This window comes from Rutilus rutilus, assembly GCF_951802725.1.
Source record: "Rutilus rutilus genome assembly, chromosome: 12".
Lineage (NCBI taxonomy): Eukaryota > Metazoa > Chordata > Actinopteri > Cypriniformes > Leuciscidae > Rutilus > Rutilus rutilus.
Window position 1 is genome coordinate 37,053,589 of NC_140217.1, and position 15,702 is coordinate 37,069,290.

Sequence of the window (15,702 nt, forward strand, 5' to 3'; positions counted from 1 at the left end):
AAAGTTTCTGTCATTACAAACAATACTTGTCTAATTAGTTATGAATTTCTACTTCCTAACATTTCGATTTTAATTGCACATCTGCATCTATTTTGCTACCTCAGTTCAAATTCCGGAATTGAATTCGAATTCCAAAAGGCATTCCAAATCCAATTCTGAATGGTGCACAACTAGACCACTAAATAATACTTTAGAAAGAATTTAGTTGTCGTTAATGAGCAAAATCTGACCTATAATCAATTTTAGAACAGGGAGAAAAAAACTCTCTGTATCCTTCAGGCCGCGGGGGTGAGAAAATGCTGCGGAGGAGACGAGAGACAGAACGCGTGTTAATAGACCTCCCTCAGCCTCCCCCCGCTCCTCTACACACTCCCTCGCTCCCAGATAAGAGGACAGAACTCTCTCACTCCGGTCATTTCACACACCGCTCTGGGATAGGAAGGAAAGTTCTCCTCTTTTGTTTACTTTTCTCTCGTGTTAAGAGCCCTACAGATTGGGAGACTCATTTAGACGGGCTGTCTCTTTTTCTCCTTTTCATTGCCTTCTTATCTATCTGTGAGAGTCTGTTGTAGTTACTCAAGGGTCAGTGCCTGTGCCCAGTTCCTCGGGGAAACCTCGTGGAAACCAGGAACTTCTCCAGCATCAAAGGTCCTGCAGCAAAGAACAAAGTCCAACTGCGAAGAAAAGAAGAGAAAAGAGTCAAAAAGCCTCTTCATCTCCATCCAACCATGTTTTCCTTCATCAAAAGAGGGTGAACTACTGAGTTGGCGCTTTCTCTTGACCGCAGGTGGCCTTTCCTTTTGCTCTCGCTGCCATGAGGCTTGCCAGAGGTGGTTGGCATTTGGCTCTGCTGCTGGCGTCGATTGGCCTGGTGAGTTCCGGAAACGGGAACGGTCAGGGGAGACGCGGAGGAGGCGAGAGGAAGAGAAAGCTTCACCGCGTGCAGCACGGCCAGTGCAGCTACACCTTTATCCTTCCAGAGATGGAGAGCTGTCAGGGTGGAGCGGATCAGACGAGCGGGACCAGCGTGGTTCAGCGGGACTCTCCACCGGCGGACGGCGAATGGTCCTCTCAGAAGCTGCAGCATCTGGAGACGGCCATGGAAAACAACACGCAGTGGCTGCAGAAGGTGAGAATGACTTTATAATGAGACACTGGCGTCATTACGTCCTTTACTTCCTCAAACCTGGCAGTATTTCAGCAGAGGTGTAATTCAAGTCATTTTGGGAATGGTTGTATTTACGAGTTGCACACATTTTTTAAAGCCTCAGGTGAAGCATGCTGATTACAAAATCATGGCAGAAGCAATCAGAATTCATCATAATTAAGTTTAAATTGTTAATGTTCATTGTGCAATTTAGTTCACGATTTGGCATTCGTAGACGATATAGAATAGTGTAAAACCTTGCCAGAAATGTTTGAAGCGACAGGCTTGTGCAACAAAACTACACTTCCCAATCCCATCATTCTCTGTGGCAGCACCAGAACACTAAAATTCAAGATAATACATACATTTCACACCTCTGCTGGACTAGTGCCAAAAAAGCTTCCTGTCTTTGAGGAAAAGGCAAAAACAAATATGAAGTAGACCAATATTATACATCTTTTTAGACTTTGAACATCATTATTATGATTTTTAAACTCATAACTTCCTGGAGAACTTAAAGGCTGCATAAAACTGCATTGATACATTGCAGTCGGACAAGGAAAATTCAATGCATCAGAATGCAATGATTGATTATAATTACTATAACAATATGCAATGAATTCTGCATTCATTTCTTATCCAAAATACAATTACTGAGCCTATAATTTATTGTTTAAAATGAAAAGTGAATTGTCTAAATAAAACTGTTTGAAAAGTACATTTAAAAAGGTACAAGTCAATTATCCCCTTAGTTGAATGTGTGTCTTCAGCAAAATGAAATAATGACCAAGGTGCAGATTTCATGATGCATTGCATCATTTAATAAATTATCACAATCAAAATGAATACCGGTCAGAGCAAACATTTACATCCCTTCTTCAGATGTAAAAACCTGAAGCTCATTTATATTCAGATGGGTGAACTGTTAGGGTGCAGATGCTGGCCAAAAGACCAGATGTAGATGTTGGCTGAGTTGGTTTGAGAAGCTGAGCGATGCAAATACATTTATCAAAATAGAATGGAAAGAAAGATCTGCTTGAATTCTCAATACTGTGCCGTTTCCAAAAACACAACCTGTTGAAAGCGACTCAGCCATTTGATTCCAAGACCTCCGTTGCTTTTGGAACTGTCACGTGTGATTTCCATTAACAGAACTCTATTTGTAATTTCAGCTAAGTGCATTGACTAAGCACCATTTCAAACATCAAAGTGAGCTTGCAAGAACTTTCACATCTGAATAAATAGATGAAACACTCATTTCGCTAATAATAGAGAAGTGGCAATTAAACAGGAGCCAGATGACAAAATCAGAGAAGCATTTGATCTGCATAAGTGACTGCCGATGATGTATTACTCCATTCAAATGTGAAGAATGCAAGTCTTGATTGGCACTTCAAGGGAACTTTGCTCAGTGACATTAATTGAGCTAATGAATAGATGAAGTGCTGTGATGTAGAGTGAAAGTTTGCCAAGTGTGTGCATGTTTTGCATCTGTGTCTATGTGTTCAGTCCACCACCCAAGTTGACAATCAATACGGCTCAAAGGAAGACAGCTTGCACCTCTACAGGAAAGAGACGCGACCCTTGACTCTGTCTAAGAAGAGGTCAGATTGCGATAAGAGTCATTTAATTATAAACACTTGCTGCTTTCATTGCATTCAAGCCTTTATGAATTAAATTGGTGGTAAATAACAAGGAGCATGAAATGCTTAAAAGCAGGCCTATATAATCAGCTCAATAAAGCTCTCTTTTAATTCCCTCAAGGTGCGAGTATAAAAATTATAACCAAATTTGCAAATGATGCATTTACACACAGTGAGGTCCAAAAGTTAGTGACCACATTAAGCAGAAACATTTAGGATTTTGATAATTATGAAAGCTGTGAAATTCATTCACTGTAATATGTAATGGAGAAAACACATGTAAATATGAATACTTAAAACTCTTTGTAAACTATCGATTTAAACAGGCCACTCAATGTGCTGACTTGAGTTTAGGTATTCTGCAAGCTTATTAAAATCCTTTGGAGAGCCTGGTACATGTGTTGCTCTGGCTGTATAATTGGGCAAAATGTTTATGGAGGAGGAGTGTTTAGTTTACAGGCAAATGACCGAAACTAAACGGATATGCTCTGTTAGATTGCTCTTGCTGCTCACCCCTTACCTGATAACTGCATTCACAAGCAATGGGAGACATGCCATGTATTTGACTCCATTAACTAGAAGGAGAGGGGAGGGGAGGGGTGGTATATAGACTATAGGAGTATATGGAAAGCATGAGGAGCCATTTGAAGTCTTTGCTTATTTTTTGTGTAATGGCCGTGGACCAAAGATCTCCCTGGAAAAGAGTTCTTCAAAGGCCAAGGGATTAGCGATAGTACGTCCCATTTAGAGCAGCTTGAGATATGGCAAAACCCCAGACCCCTGTGAGTGGGAGCCTCACTGGATGCAGAATAACAAGAAAAGAACCTTCTCAACTTCAATTCACAACGGTTTGGCTTAATGCTTTGATTGGTATAGAAGAAGAAAAAAAGATTGTTAATGTGAAGCTGAGAAAAACATCTTCATATAACAACATTTTTAAAATCATATGCACTTGTTTATTTTATCGAATTCTTTAGGCGTGGAGATTTTGGAGTGACTTTTTCTGCATGTTACATCGCTATACCAGTAGGTGGCGACAAGCTGACTTGTTGCCTTTCTGCCTTATCAGGCAATGACTTTGTAGGCAGCGTTTGTGCAAAAAGGTACCTCGCGAAACTGATTTCAGACAGCGTAACGGTTGAATGATCTACAGCAAAATAGAGCGAGCTTTGGTGATAACTAAGCATTAGTAATTTCTTGCTGGAAATGACATCAGAAGTGGTCAAAAATGTACGTCTACACACAAACTGACCACCAACCGCAACTTTCAGACTCCATCTTTATTTATTTAGCTTGAAGGATACGAAGCGAAGGATACACGCTGCCTTCAAAAATCAATCAGATGAAGGTATCTCAGGAGACAGGAAGTGAAGCTTAGCTAACATTGGATTCGGACGTGCCTTGATGCCTTTCTACCTTGGAATGCATCCTCTGAAGGCAGCCATTTTAAGCCCATGAGAGACCCAACTAATTCGTTCAAAAACACGGATTCTTCTTTTAGCAACGTAACACTGTTGTGTGTTGCTAAGACGCTTTCTTCTGCTGCTTTGTATAGAACTATATTCGTTGGAGGAGAAAAAATTTATTAATATACTACTGAAATTAGTACTTTATTTCGGTAAGGATGCATTCAATTGATTAAGTACATTTTTGTTAATAATAAGAAATGTTTATTGAGCAGCAAATCAGCATATTAGAATGATTTCTGAAGGATCATGTGACACTGAAGACGGGGGTAATGATGCTGAAAAATTCAGCTTTGCCTAAATTACATTTTAAAATATAAAATTGTAGTAATATTTTACAATATTACTGTGTATATATATATATATATATAGTTTTATGCTTAAATCAAATGCTTAAATCCCAACTCTCCTCAATGAGCTGCACGATTTGAGGTATCATTCATGTCTGTAGCGCAAATTGTGCAGGACAAGTACGCACCAAAGTTTAATACTTATTGTTAGGGGTTTGTTCAAATCCCTAACCCTAAGTTTGAGCAATAATAATTATGATGCTTGCCTAATTATTGGCAATACAACACCATGCCAATGGTCAGCAGGCCTCAGAACTGAAACAAGACCTGCAATTTGGTAATGGCTGTGCATTCATCACTCTGCAATCAATGCTCTTTTCCAAGGACTCTGAAAAAACAACATTTAGAGCCAAATGTACTTTAAACTGTTTTGAGCAAAGGTGGCTCAATTATTACTTTGTAAAAGAGCCACTTAGAAAATGAAAGTTAGAAAGTAAATACTAAAAGAAGACAACAACAGTAAAACTTCTCAGCATGTGACTGGTTTTAGTACGTGCTGTTCCTCCTAATGCAACACCACATTAACAAGCCTCCAGCGTCTTGGCTAATGTTTTTTTTTTTTTTTTTGGTTCTCTGGCCTATTGTGCACATCATTCCTCTATGGAGAACTGAGAGAGATCGACGGGAGTGAAGGATCGCTGGAGGAGAGGATGGGAAAACACAAATCCTGCTGAGTTTATAATGTCTGGGCACTGTCTTTAATGATCCCGTAAAACACGGTTGCTGGGCTTCCTTGGGAGTCGAGCGAGGGCTGGACTGGTGATTACTCCCTCTATCAACGTGCCGAATCTGAGCCGTACACATCAAACGCTCACTCAGCACACATTATCCTGCGAAGAATGTTCTCGGATAGCTCGAAATGAAAGTCTTACCCATTGCGGGAGACTGGGAGTCTGATTGTTGCATTGATTGTGACCTAACTTTTAGTCCAGACTGAATTGAATGCCATTTTCGATTAATTGTACGTTCACTCGAGTCTGCTGTAAAAAAAAAATCTATGAACATTTTTGACAGCTATGAATGATTCCTCAAGCCAAATGCCTTCAAATTGCATATAAGTATTTTAATATCCTCTTTGAACTCTAAACGTTCTGGATCTCTGCAGAAGTCCAGTGGCACAGCGAGACATTGAGTTTGGATAATACGCACAGCGGGAGTGATGTGTTAAATGTGTGTGTTCTTGTCTCTTATAAATGTCGTCTCTGTTTATGCATGCTCGTATATTGAGTTTGGCTCAGATCACAGCAGAAGGCTTCGCTTTGTTAAACAAACATTGTGCTCGTGTTTATCATTCTTGGGGAAGTGTCTTTGAGAGCAAAGAGAGATGCCGGGCTTGGAGAAGAGCTGGACGTGGGCTCGCTTGTGTTGCTTTCATTGACATCAGTCAACATTAAGAGATCTCCCCTGGAGCCAGAACTCCTACAGAGCGACAACAGCCTCGCTGATAGCGCTGAACTTTAACTTTACAGCCGCTTTGGCAGTGGCATTGTATGCAGTCCATCTACTGAACACATTCAGCTGTCAGTATCAGTGACATGCTGCTATGATTGGAAACCTTAGATTGCTGTTTTGCTCCCTAATTGAAGTAACTAAGTAGATGTTTGCAGCTTCTATGAAATTGTGAGTGGTGTTTGCTTGTGATTCTATAGGGAGTTGCTATGCAGTTGTTATAGTATTTTTATCATAACAGTACCACTGGAAAATATAGTGACATTTACAAGAAATAAACTTGCAATTATGAGACGTGAAACAATAAAAAAAAGGTCACAATTAACTTTCTTTTCTTTCTTTTTTTAGCTTCCACAGGGTTCAATTGTCTGTAAGTAAACAGGACAAATAGCATGTTATTCAAAAAAGTAACTCCTGGTTTTATGATGACAATTCTAAAAGTAACATGTAACTTGTTACTTTCAAAAAGTACAATTTTAACAACTGTGATAAACGTGTTTTAATGATAAGGTAACGTTAAATGTGTTTTGCGTTGCATTTGTAAGTTTGTGTGTGGTTTGAACTAGTGCGCGTCTCTTTTAGGCTCAATTATGGAATATGGAAGCAAACAACAGCATACGTGAAAAACAGTTCTTGGCTTGGCCAAAAGAATTTCATTTGTCAGTCCTTGAATGTATCTTTACTATTCCCTTTTGCACAGCAGATGCCTTTCAATGCAAACCAAGCCCTTCATCAAATAAAAAACTCATGTTTAAACTATAAATCATCTTTTGGCCTGTTAATCTTCTAAAACATCTTCTTAATCGATTATATTCTATTACATTTTGAAGGCAAAACCATGGTACAGTGATAATTAGAACATACAGCAATTATTTCCTCAACATACTTTGATAAATGTGGTATCGCATTGATTTTGCTATGTGATTTAATTACACAATCATGCTATAATATCATAATCTCAGGCCCTAATCACGCTTATATCCTGGAGTTTGTCTCAGTAATGATAAGGGACCGAAAGCAAACATTGTTGAAGTAAGCATGTTCTTTGTCTAGCATTGCAAGTGAGGTTATGGGTTCTTGAGTCAGCACTTCTCATTCTTTGCTCTTGTGCATGCATCTAGATTCAACATCACGCTACTCGTGTAAAAGCTAAAAAACAACCCTATTTTTGCACTTTTGGTTGGTAACACTAGATTTTTTGCTGTTGTACAAGCTCGCAGGTTTTTATCAGGAGAACTTGTAACGTGTGCAAAGGCTCACAAGCTCCCAAGTGCCTAAACTCGCACAGTGTACGCCTGGCTTAAGATGTACAAGCAATGTAAAAAAGCCTGACACTACATTAAAAGTAAATATGTTACATATAAAGTAACATGCTGTGAATTAGAACTAATGCATTCTTTCATTTTAACCTGTTAAAGTTAAAGGCTTTCCAGTAAGACTGAATCCTCAAAAACCAATTTCCATCCCACACCTGGAACTCTAATTCCAGACCAGTGGCTCATTGGTCTTCTTTCAGTTGAGTTCTGCAGATTACAGATGAGTGATTAGAGTCTTGTGGTTTGCTGTTTGTTCTTATGTGGCACAGGGTTTTGTCTTGGGTTGATCAAAGGCATTTTTTCTAAGTCAACTCACACTAACTGGTAGCAGCAATTTACCCCCACCACCACTGCATATGCAGCAGACTAAAACTGTGATAACCGTCTTCCTCATTTTCCTTTAAAAACCTAAAAAGGCATACTAATACTAACAAAAGCACAAGATAATAAATGTGCATCCTGTTTTAGGGTCAAACATGGAGATCACATGGAAATAGATGCTTTCAACCTATTCTGTCCCCACTTGAGAACCCATTAGTGTTGCAACCCTCAACGAGCACAAAAAAAAAGAAAACCTCTCAAGTACTGGACCATCTGTTGCGCTTTTCCTTGTGCTGAGTTTCAGCTCTGTTCTTTTACACTGTCTTGTTGCACTTCTGTTTTTTTTTCTTCTTGTCGATGTGAAGGACTTTCGTATAAAATTTCAGTTTGGGCAAGTTCAGCCAGAATTTCCAACGGCACATTACACAATTGCAATAATCCATTATATGGAATAAAATTGATGCTTTTACAAGAGATGCTACAGATGGGACTCTTATACCATTACTTTCTCCAAATATAGTGTAAAAAAAAAAACTCATGCGTTTCCATGGCTGCACATCAATAATAAACAAATGTGTAGATGGCTTATCTATCTATCGATCGATCTATCTATCTATCTATCTATCTATCTATCTATCTATCTATCTATCTATCTATCTATCTATCTATCTATCTATCTATCTATCTATCTATCTATCTATCTATCTATCTATCTATCTATCTATCTATCTATCTATCTATCTGTCTGTCTGTCTGTCTATCTATCTGTCTATCTATCTGTCTGTCTATCTGTCTGTCTGTCTGTCTGTCTGTCTGTCTGTCTGCCTTTCCATCTAGCCATTACAATAAAAAGTACATTTTGATGTCATATATTTGGTTACATATATTGCAAACGTACAAGATCACAATGGAAATCTGGAAATCAAAATCTACTTTAAACCTTGAAATGAATGATTTAATTATGCTGGAAAAAACTTACATATAGCCTATGTATTTTTAAATCATATTAGTTTTTTATCACAGTTAGAGGGAAATCAGCACAGCAAAAAGCACAAACTTAGTAAATATTGGATCTGATAAATCCTGTAATGTTTTGTCATATATAAGATGGTTTGTGTGTGCCACTCTAAAATAAAAGCCTAACTTGTTTCAATTCAGGAATCAGTTTAAAAAATATCAAAATGTCAAAACATTCGCTTCAAGCTACCATTATGTAAGATAACTGTTGATCCCTTTATCTCTAGATGTTTAGACCAAATGACGCACATTTCTCAGCCATTTACCCACCGGCCTTCAGTCTCGTGTCGTCCGTGAGGATGTTCCTCGGCCCTGAGCATTAGCCCTGCGTTTGTTTGTTGATGTTAGCTCGGAGAAAGAGGAACCACAGTTCTCGCTGCACAGCTGCACTCCCGTCTGCCACAGGGTCAGCAGACACTCTCTGATTGGCTGCAGCTCCATCTGAATTGCAAAGAAAACACGGTTGTCTTCCAGATGAGCATTTACTTTGATAATCATAATTGATGGTAGAGTCTGGCTCAATCAAATATAGTCTTAACCCTTCCACCTCAGAGTAATCACAGGCCCAAGATTAGAAAATACAAATTAAGCAGCAGTTTTTGGAGTGGCTTGTTTATAGCATTAGAAATTTGAATAGAATTGCATGATATGCTGATTAAATTAATGGAGTGTCTATTTACACTAAGTGCAACAGAGGCTATATACACTAACTACACCCACTGACGTCTGGTTGGGCCAGACAAAATTACGGAAAATGCTGGATCATCAAGAAAGTTTTAACGCAAATCAACCCGAGTCAAATCCGCCTTTTGCCGAACTTATCTGAACATATCAGATCGGAAAGGAATTTATTTTCAATAAAAATGAAGAAAATATTTAGGGATGCACGATAATGCATTTTGGCCGATATTCGATATGCCGATATTTTCAAACTAATTTTGTCCGATGCCGATACCGATACCGATATATACACATTTTCCCCCTGATATATTTACACTTTAATTTTACTGAAGAGAAATCCAAGTCTCTCTCCTGTACTACCTTTACTGTATTACACTCATGTGTTGTAGATAAGGCAATTTACAAGACAAACAAAACAACATTTGATTCTACCATAAATGTATAATTTTACAAATGTAGACAGACATTCACCCCTGAAAAATAGGTAAATTATTTATGCCATTGCCACAGTTTATTTTTAAGTTCAGACATTAAACTTCAGTCCTTAGAAGTAAAATAAATAGAAAAAAAAAATCAAATAATTTTTTTTACATCTTCTCCTACTTGAACAGGTCTACCAAATGCTCCCCTGTTTTCGGTGCTGATGCGGTGGTGACCCGTTCATGTACTGTAACATGTAAGGGTGGCGCTGCCAATAAAGCAGTGTTGGGAAAGTTCACTTTCTACATGAACTAGTTCAAAGTTCAGTTCACAAATTTTAAAATGAACTAGTTCAGTTCATAGTTCATATAGGCCTACTCAAAATTTTGAACTAAGTTCACAGTTCCAAAAATGAACTAGTTCATAGTTCTTTTTTTCCATGGTGTTGCGAGATATTATTTTTCAAAATGATTACCACAGCCCCCACAGACAATTATTTTATCAGTTTTAACACTGAAGATATGCGTCAGATTTTTTCCCATCTTCACCGACCTTATCATAAAACTCGTTTAAATGATCATACGACGCCTCCTTGCTGCTTTTTGTTTTGATTTGTAACGTAAGTGATGAGTCGTTCATGAAAGACTCGAGGTGAAGTAATTATTTATGTTCCCTGTAAACGATTTTTGACTGCATTATAATGATTTCTTAATTCAGAATATGATCAAGATTGCGTAGGTGGATGTGTTCGGGGAATTTGCCAGTTAATAGTAACATTTAAAGCCCCTTAAATGAACGAAATGACTCGAAAAAAGATTTGTTCATTTTGATGAACGAGATCGAACAAGAGGTCGAACACGGGTGGCTGGTGTTGCCAGATTGGGTGTTTTTTCCGCTACATATTAATGGCGGTTTACGGTGGGTTTTAGGTGGGTTTTCGCCTGGAAGGCTTTATAGAAATCTGGCATCCTACTGAACGAAGTTAAACTGAGAGAGCGTGGCGTTCACAGACACCAGAATGAACGAGTTCACAGTAACGTTCATCAGGCAGTAATGCGGTACGTTCAGTTCACGTTCGCCCAAAATATGAACGAGTTCATGAACTATCGTTCAATGAACGCGTTCAGGCACAACACTGCAATAAAGCAACTGTAACTGTCACAGAGAAGCGCAAAAGTAATGATTATGAATATGTCAAATATAGCAAGGAGACATTTTAATTGTTTATTAATAAACAAGTGTTTTCTGTGTCGGCTGCAAAGATGAAGTTGACTGACTCGCGATCTTCGGAGTAGGCTCGCGAGTCAGTCAACTTAATCTTTGCAGCCGACACAGTGAACGCGCCAGGGAGAAATGCACATTTCGGATTACATAGTTTTCTTTCGTTTTGAATTGTTATGTTTAAAAAATATGATTTCAAACGTTCTGTAGATAATAGATATATTTATCAGGTCTGTGAGGCAAGTAAGCTATATGCTGAGTTTCGTTTCATTTATGAGACGAACTCCAGTTCACGCGCGCGCCTCTGTGTCGTGATATCTATTATCTGGTTTACTTATTATTTATTAGGCTAAATCCAGGCAAGTGGTTGATGAAACATTTTTTAAAATTAAGATACAATTAATACAAAACGAAATTCACTTAGAAAGGCTTTGTGCTTTCTGTTTGAGGTCTCTGTGGAAGTTTTAAAGCAGTCTCTATCAGTGCCGCTTTCAGAGCGTTCACGTCTGTAACCGAGAACTGTCACTGTTTTTCCTCATAAATGCGAACACGAAAAATAAAATAAAATGAATATTTTATGCTCTGTGGAGAGCATAGTAGCTTGGAGAGTTTACATAAGTAAGCTACAGGACATCGTCTTTCGAAACATGACCTGCACGAAAGAAAAAAAAAATACTGCGGCATTCTACCCAGCACTTCTGAAAATGCACTTGCGAATGCGTCTCTGTCCCCAGCACATCTCAAACCAAACTGATGCTCATGCTAGAAATGCCTCCACATGTTGGAAGTTTAAGTTGCTGGCACTCATGCTATGTTCACGGTCGTCACGTGCACATGAAACACGCCACCCTATCGGCAAGGCTCATCGGCAGAAATATTCATATCGGCCGATGCCGATGATGGTCATTTAAAGCTTTTATCGGCCGATACCGATGTTGTGCCGATATCATCGTGCATCCCTAAAAATATTCGAAAAGTGGAATTTTATGTTTAATAATAAAGTGTTTATCGGTTAGGGGTAGGTGTAGGGAGTGCTTTATTGTCCCAATAAGGCGCCATCTATTCATTTTTTTTTTATAAATACCATCATTTAGATGTTTTCACTTAGTGTAAATAGCCACTGCCATTAAATAATTGTATTAAATCATATCATTATTTGATAAGAAATGTGAAAAATGTTTAGAGGCATTATTCTGGCATGAAATGGATGAAAAGTAGCTTTTAAATGTCAAACTATTGTTTGTTTTATTTTCATATCACTAAACATGAATCAAGCGATCCATTTTCCATTGTCAAAAAAAATGTATGGTCAGATCTGAAGGTGTGATTAATTGTATAATTTTTTTTGTTAAATAATTCCAGTAAATTAATGTGTGAAATGGACAGTACATATTTTGCAATCATTTCCCAAAGTGTGTTTCATGGTGAGATATATTGATATAAATGTTAGTTTGAATATGTGCCCATTGCATGAATTAATATAACTAAATAAAAATGTGAAATATTTCCCTGGCATCTAACTGAAACAACTTTAAGCTGAAGCACTACAATTACTAACCAGTCATAAATAAAAACTAAACTGAAATAAAAAAATAAAAAATAAAAACTACAAATTAAACTCCAATAAAATGTAAATTTAAAAATGAAAAATAGAAGCTAATACTTTATATCATTAAAAACTACAATATAAATAAAACTAAAGTAACACTGGTCCATTGTGCTGTGGCAATTTGTGGGTTCATGATGATGCAAAGTCGGCTTTTGCACAAACAGAGCTTCATTTGTTTAGCTGAACATCAATAGTAACAAGTTCTCATCAGTAGTAACTAACTTTAACGATTCAAACACTAACATTTCAATAACATTACACAAACAACTGTAAACTGAAAATACACTTTTCCCTGAATATAACAGAAACAATTGCACAACAGTCTGATAACAAGCATTAACAATGAACTAAGAATTGATTGCATCATAATCCACTGCCACAGTCCAATTTCTTATAATGAATCGTTTCAATGAATCAGTTGATTCAGTTGAGAAAAAAAATGATTCATTCAAATCAGCTGTTCTCGGATATAAATAATTCTGCTGATGTTATCTGTCCTGCCAGTTGCAGATGGTTTTCAACCTTATCTGGTTGCATTACCAGAAATGGTGACTGTACAATAAAAGTGTAAAACATTGCATGATATGATATCCTCTATTTCCCTTTCTTGTATTCTAGTGAGTATGATGGATTGCTTTCTTCCCTAAAGGTCTCCTTGGCAGATCGCATTATCAGACTGTGTTGTTAAATATACATTAACTTTGACAGGGAAATCGTATATTTCACATCTTTTAGCACAACTCTGGATTTTGCATTTGCTTTCCATAATCTTTAAAGCCTCACCATCTGTGATGGGTTTACAGATAATAAAGCCATAACCAAATCCATGTAATCGTAAATTTGGCTTAACACAAGCACTTTTTTGGCTTATTTATGAATTATAGTCCGAAGACGGAAGGTAATTCTGGCGTTTAATCCGAGAGGGAACAATTTCGCTATAGGGGGTAGGAAATGTGAAAAGAAAAAAATATACCTTTTTATGAGCTACATCATCTTCCACAACATATATCATATAATCTGTGTGGTGGGGATTCTTTTTCAGTGACTCATCATACATCAATAGGGACTGTATTTATAAATTTCAATATTCAAAGCACATTTAGGCTGTGCCAGAAATCGCCGCCTATATCCTTAAATAGGGCACTCTTTTTGTAGTGGTGTCTGAAACCATAGTGGCTGTTATCGAGTACACTCATTCAATCCCATAATGCACCACAATAACGAGTGTACAAGTGATGTACGCTCATTATACCCATAATGCACTGTGAGGGTCGTGTCAAATGAATTTCGCCAGAAGATGTCGCCCACAGCTGAACCATCCATCCAGTTTCCAAACCGCTGGTCCAATGTGGGTACAGCGTAATATTAAGGTATTTTTAAATTGATTATTAAAATGTTTCCATAACAGAGTTGAAGATAAATCTTTTCACTACTACAGGAGTGGGCAGTTTGCTAAATTTCAAATGATTAGTAAACGGCAAGCACAAACTATGCAAAAGCGGCAGGCTTCCCAGCGCACTCAGTGTGCGAATTCACTCACTCTTTATTATTCACTGCTTCAAGTGAACTATATTAGTGGAGTAGTGTAGAAAATAGTGATTAGGGGCGATTTCGAACACAGCTTTATTCTGTGACTGACTCACTTCATGAGTAAGTCATTGAATCATTCTCTCAACTGATTCGTTCAAAATGATTCAGGAACAGAGTGCCGCTACTGTTTGTTGCTTATCGATGTGTAACGATTCAGGTTTATTTGAAACTATTAGTGTAGGCAGAGCAAAAACAGACAAAATAACTGCCGATATTGTGTAAAAATAAAAAAGAATTGATGCAATTAGACTTTTGATTTAAAACCTATAGGCCTAGTTTGTCCTTCTTCATGTGACAACTAGCCCGCCTCTTTATACAGTATAAATTTGGAAATATTGTTCAGTCATCATAGTCTCAGGTCGAGTATGTGTCAGTGGGAAGAATCTGTGCAAACGTCAGTGTTGTCGAAGTCTCCAGTGGCTGTGACAGTGGGGCGGCTCTCTGTAGCCATGCTGATTGAATTAGCAATAGGATGTTCTCAGACCCGGGGCTATTTTTGGAGCATTCAGTACTGGAGAATAGAGGCAGGATCTTTGTGTTCTTTAAAAGCCTCTCTGTGTTTTCTGTTTGTGGAATTGGGTTGTAGTGTAAAGGGAAAATTGGAGATTTTCCAGACTCCACACATATGTGTATGAACATACACACACTCAACAGGGTTCCCCTTTGACATTAAGCCAAACCCTTTTAGCCATTGAGGGACACATAACATCCCACTCTTTCCTTTTCTGAGTATCCGGTCTCTCTCTGGACGCTGCCTGTGTGATGAATGTTAATCATAATCCATACACGGTACAAAAACATACGGTGCATTATTAATGATAAATGAGTATCTAATTGCTGTCTGAGGAAACAACTTGTTGTCACATCATCACGTGATTTTGAGAGTATGTTAATACTGTTCACAAATGAACTGAGCATATTTAGCTGTCAGAAGGACAAGCTAGAAATATTCCTGTCCAGTCTGGTTCCTATGTGCACATTCCTGTCCCGTCACAGCACACTGTCATAATGGATTAGTGGCTCAATGCCACCACGCACAGCCCGACCGTCAACACAGTCATTCTTATGCACTGTTAATTCTCCATTTACAATAAACTGACACTCTGAGACCCTTTTGAAAAGATCTAGTCAAAGATGCCTATTGGAATTTCTATCATAATTTGGAACCAATCCTAAAGGGATCTGTCTTGTTGAATTTCAATGTAGCAAACATAACAAAACTAGGTCATTTAGGACACATAGTTACCAATAGGAGTATTACATTTTTAAATAGGATAAAATACCCCTGTAAAACATTAAAAAACAATCTTTTAGGATTTTAAAAGCTAGCTTCCTATGCATATTTTATAAACTCTACAAACTTTACAGTATACTATTAGTAAAGTGTTAGTTCAGCCTAAAATGGGTATGTAAATGATGACATTGATTTGATCAAGAATTGTGAAATATTATTACAAGTTACGTTTTCCCAT

The 15,702-nt window shown here is 37.8% G+C and overlaps 1 protein-coding gene across 1 annotated transcript in view; it reads left to right on the forward strand.

The window, feature by feature from the left end:
• The first annotated feature begins 405 nt into the window (after nucleotides 1-405).
• angpt4 (angiopoietin 4) overlaps nucleotides 406-15,702 on the forward strand; it is a 38,942-nt gene continuing 23,645 nt past the window's right edge. Inside the window, exon 1 of the mRNA XM_084426198.1 lies at nucleotides 406-1,129. Within this exon, the coding sequence (XP_084282324.1) occupies nucleotides 815-1,129 (315 nt within the window). The 5' untranslated portion in view covers nucleotides 406-814. The remainder of the gene's footprint in view (nucleotides 1,130-15,702) is intronic.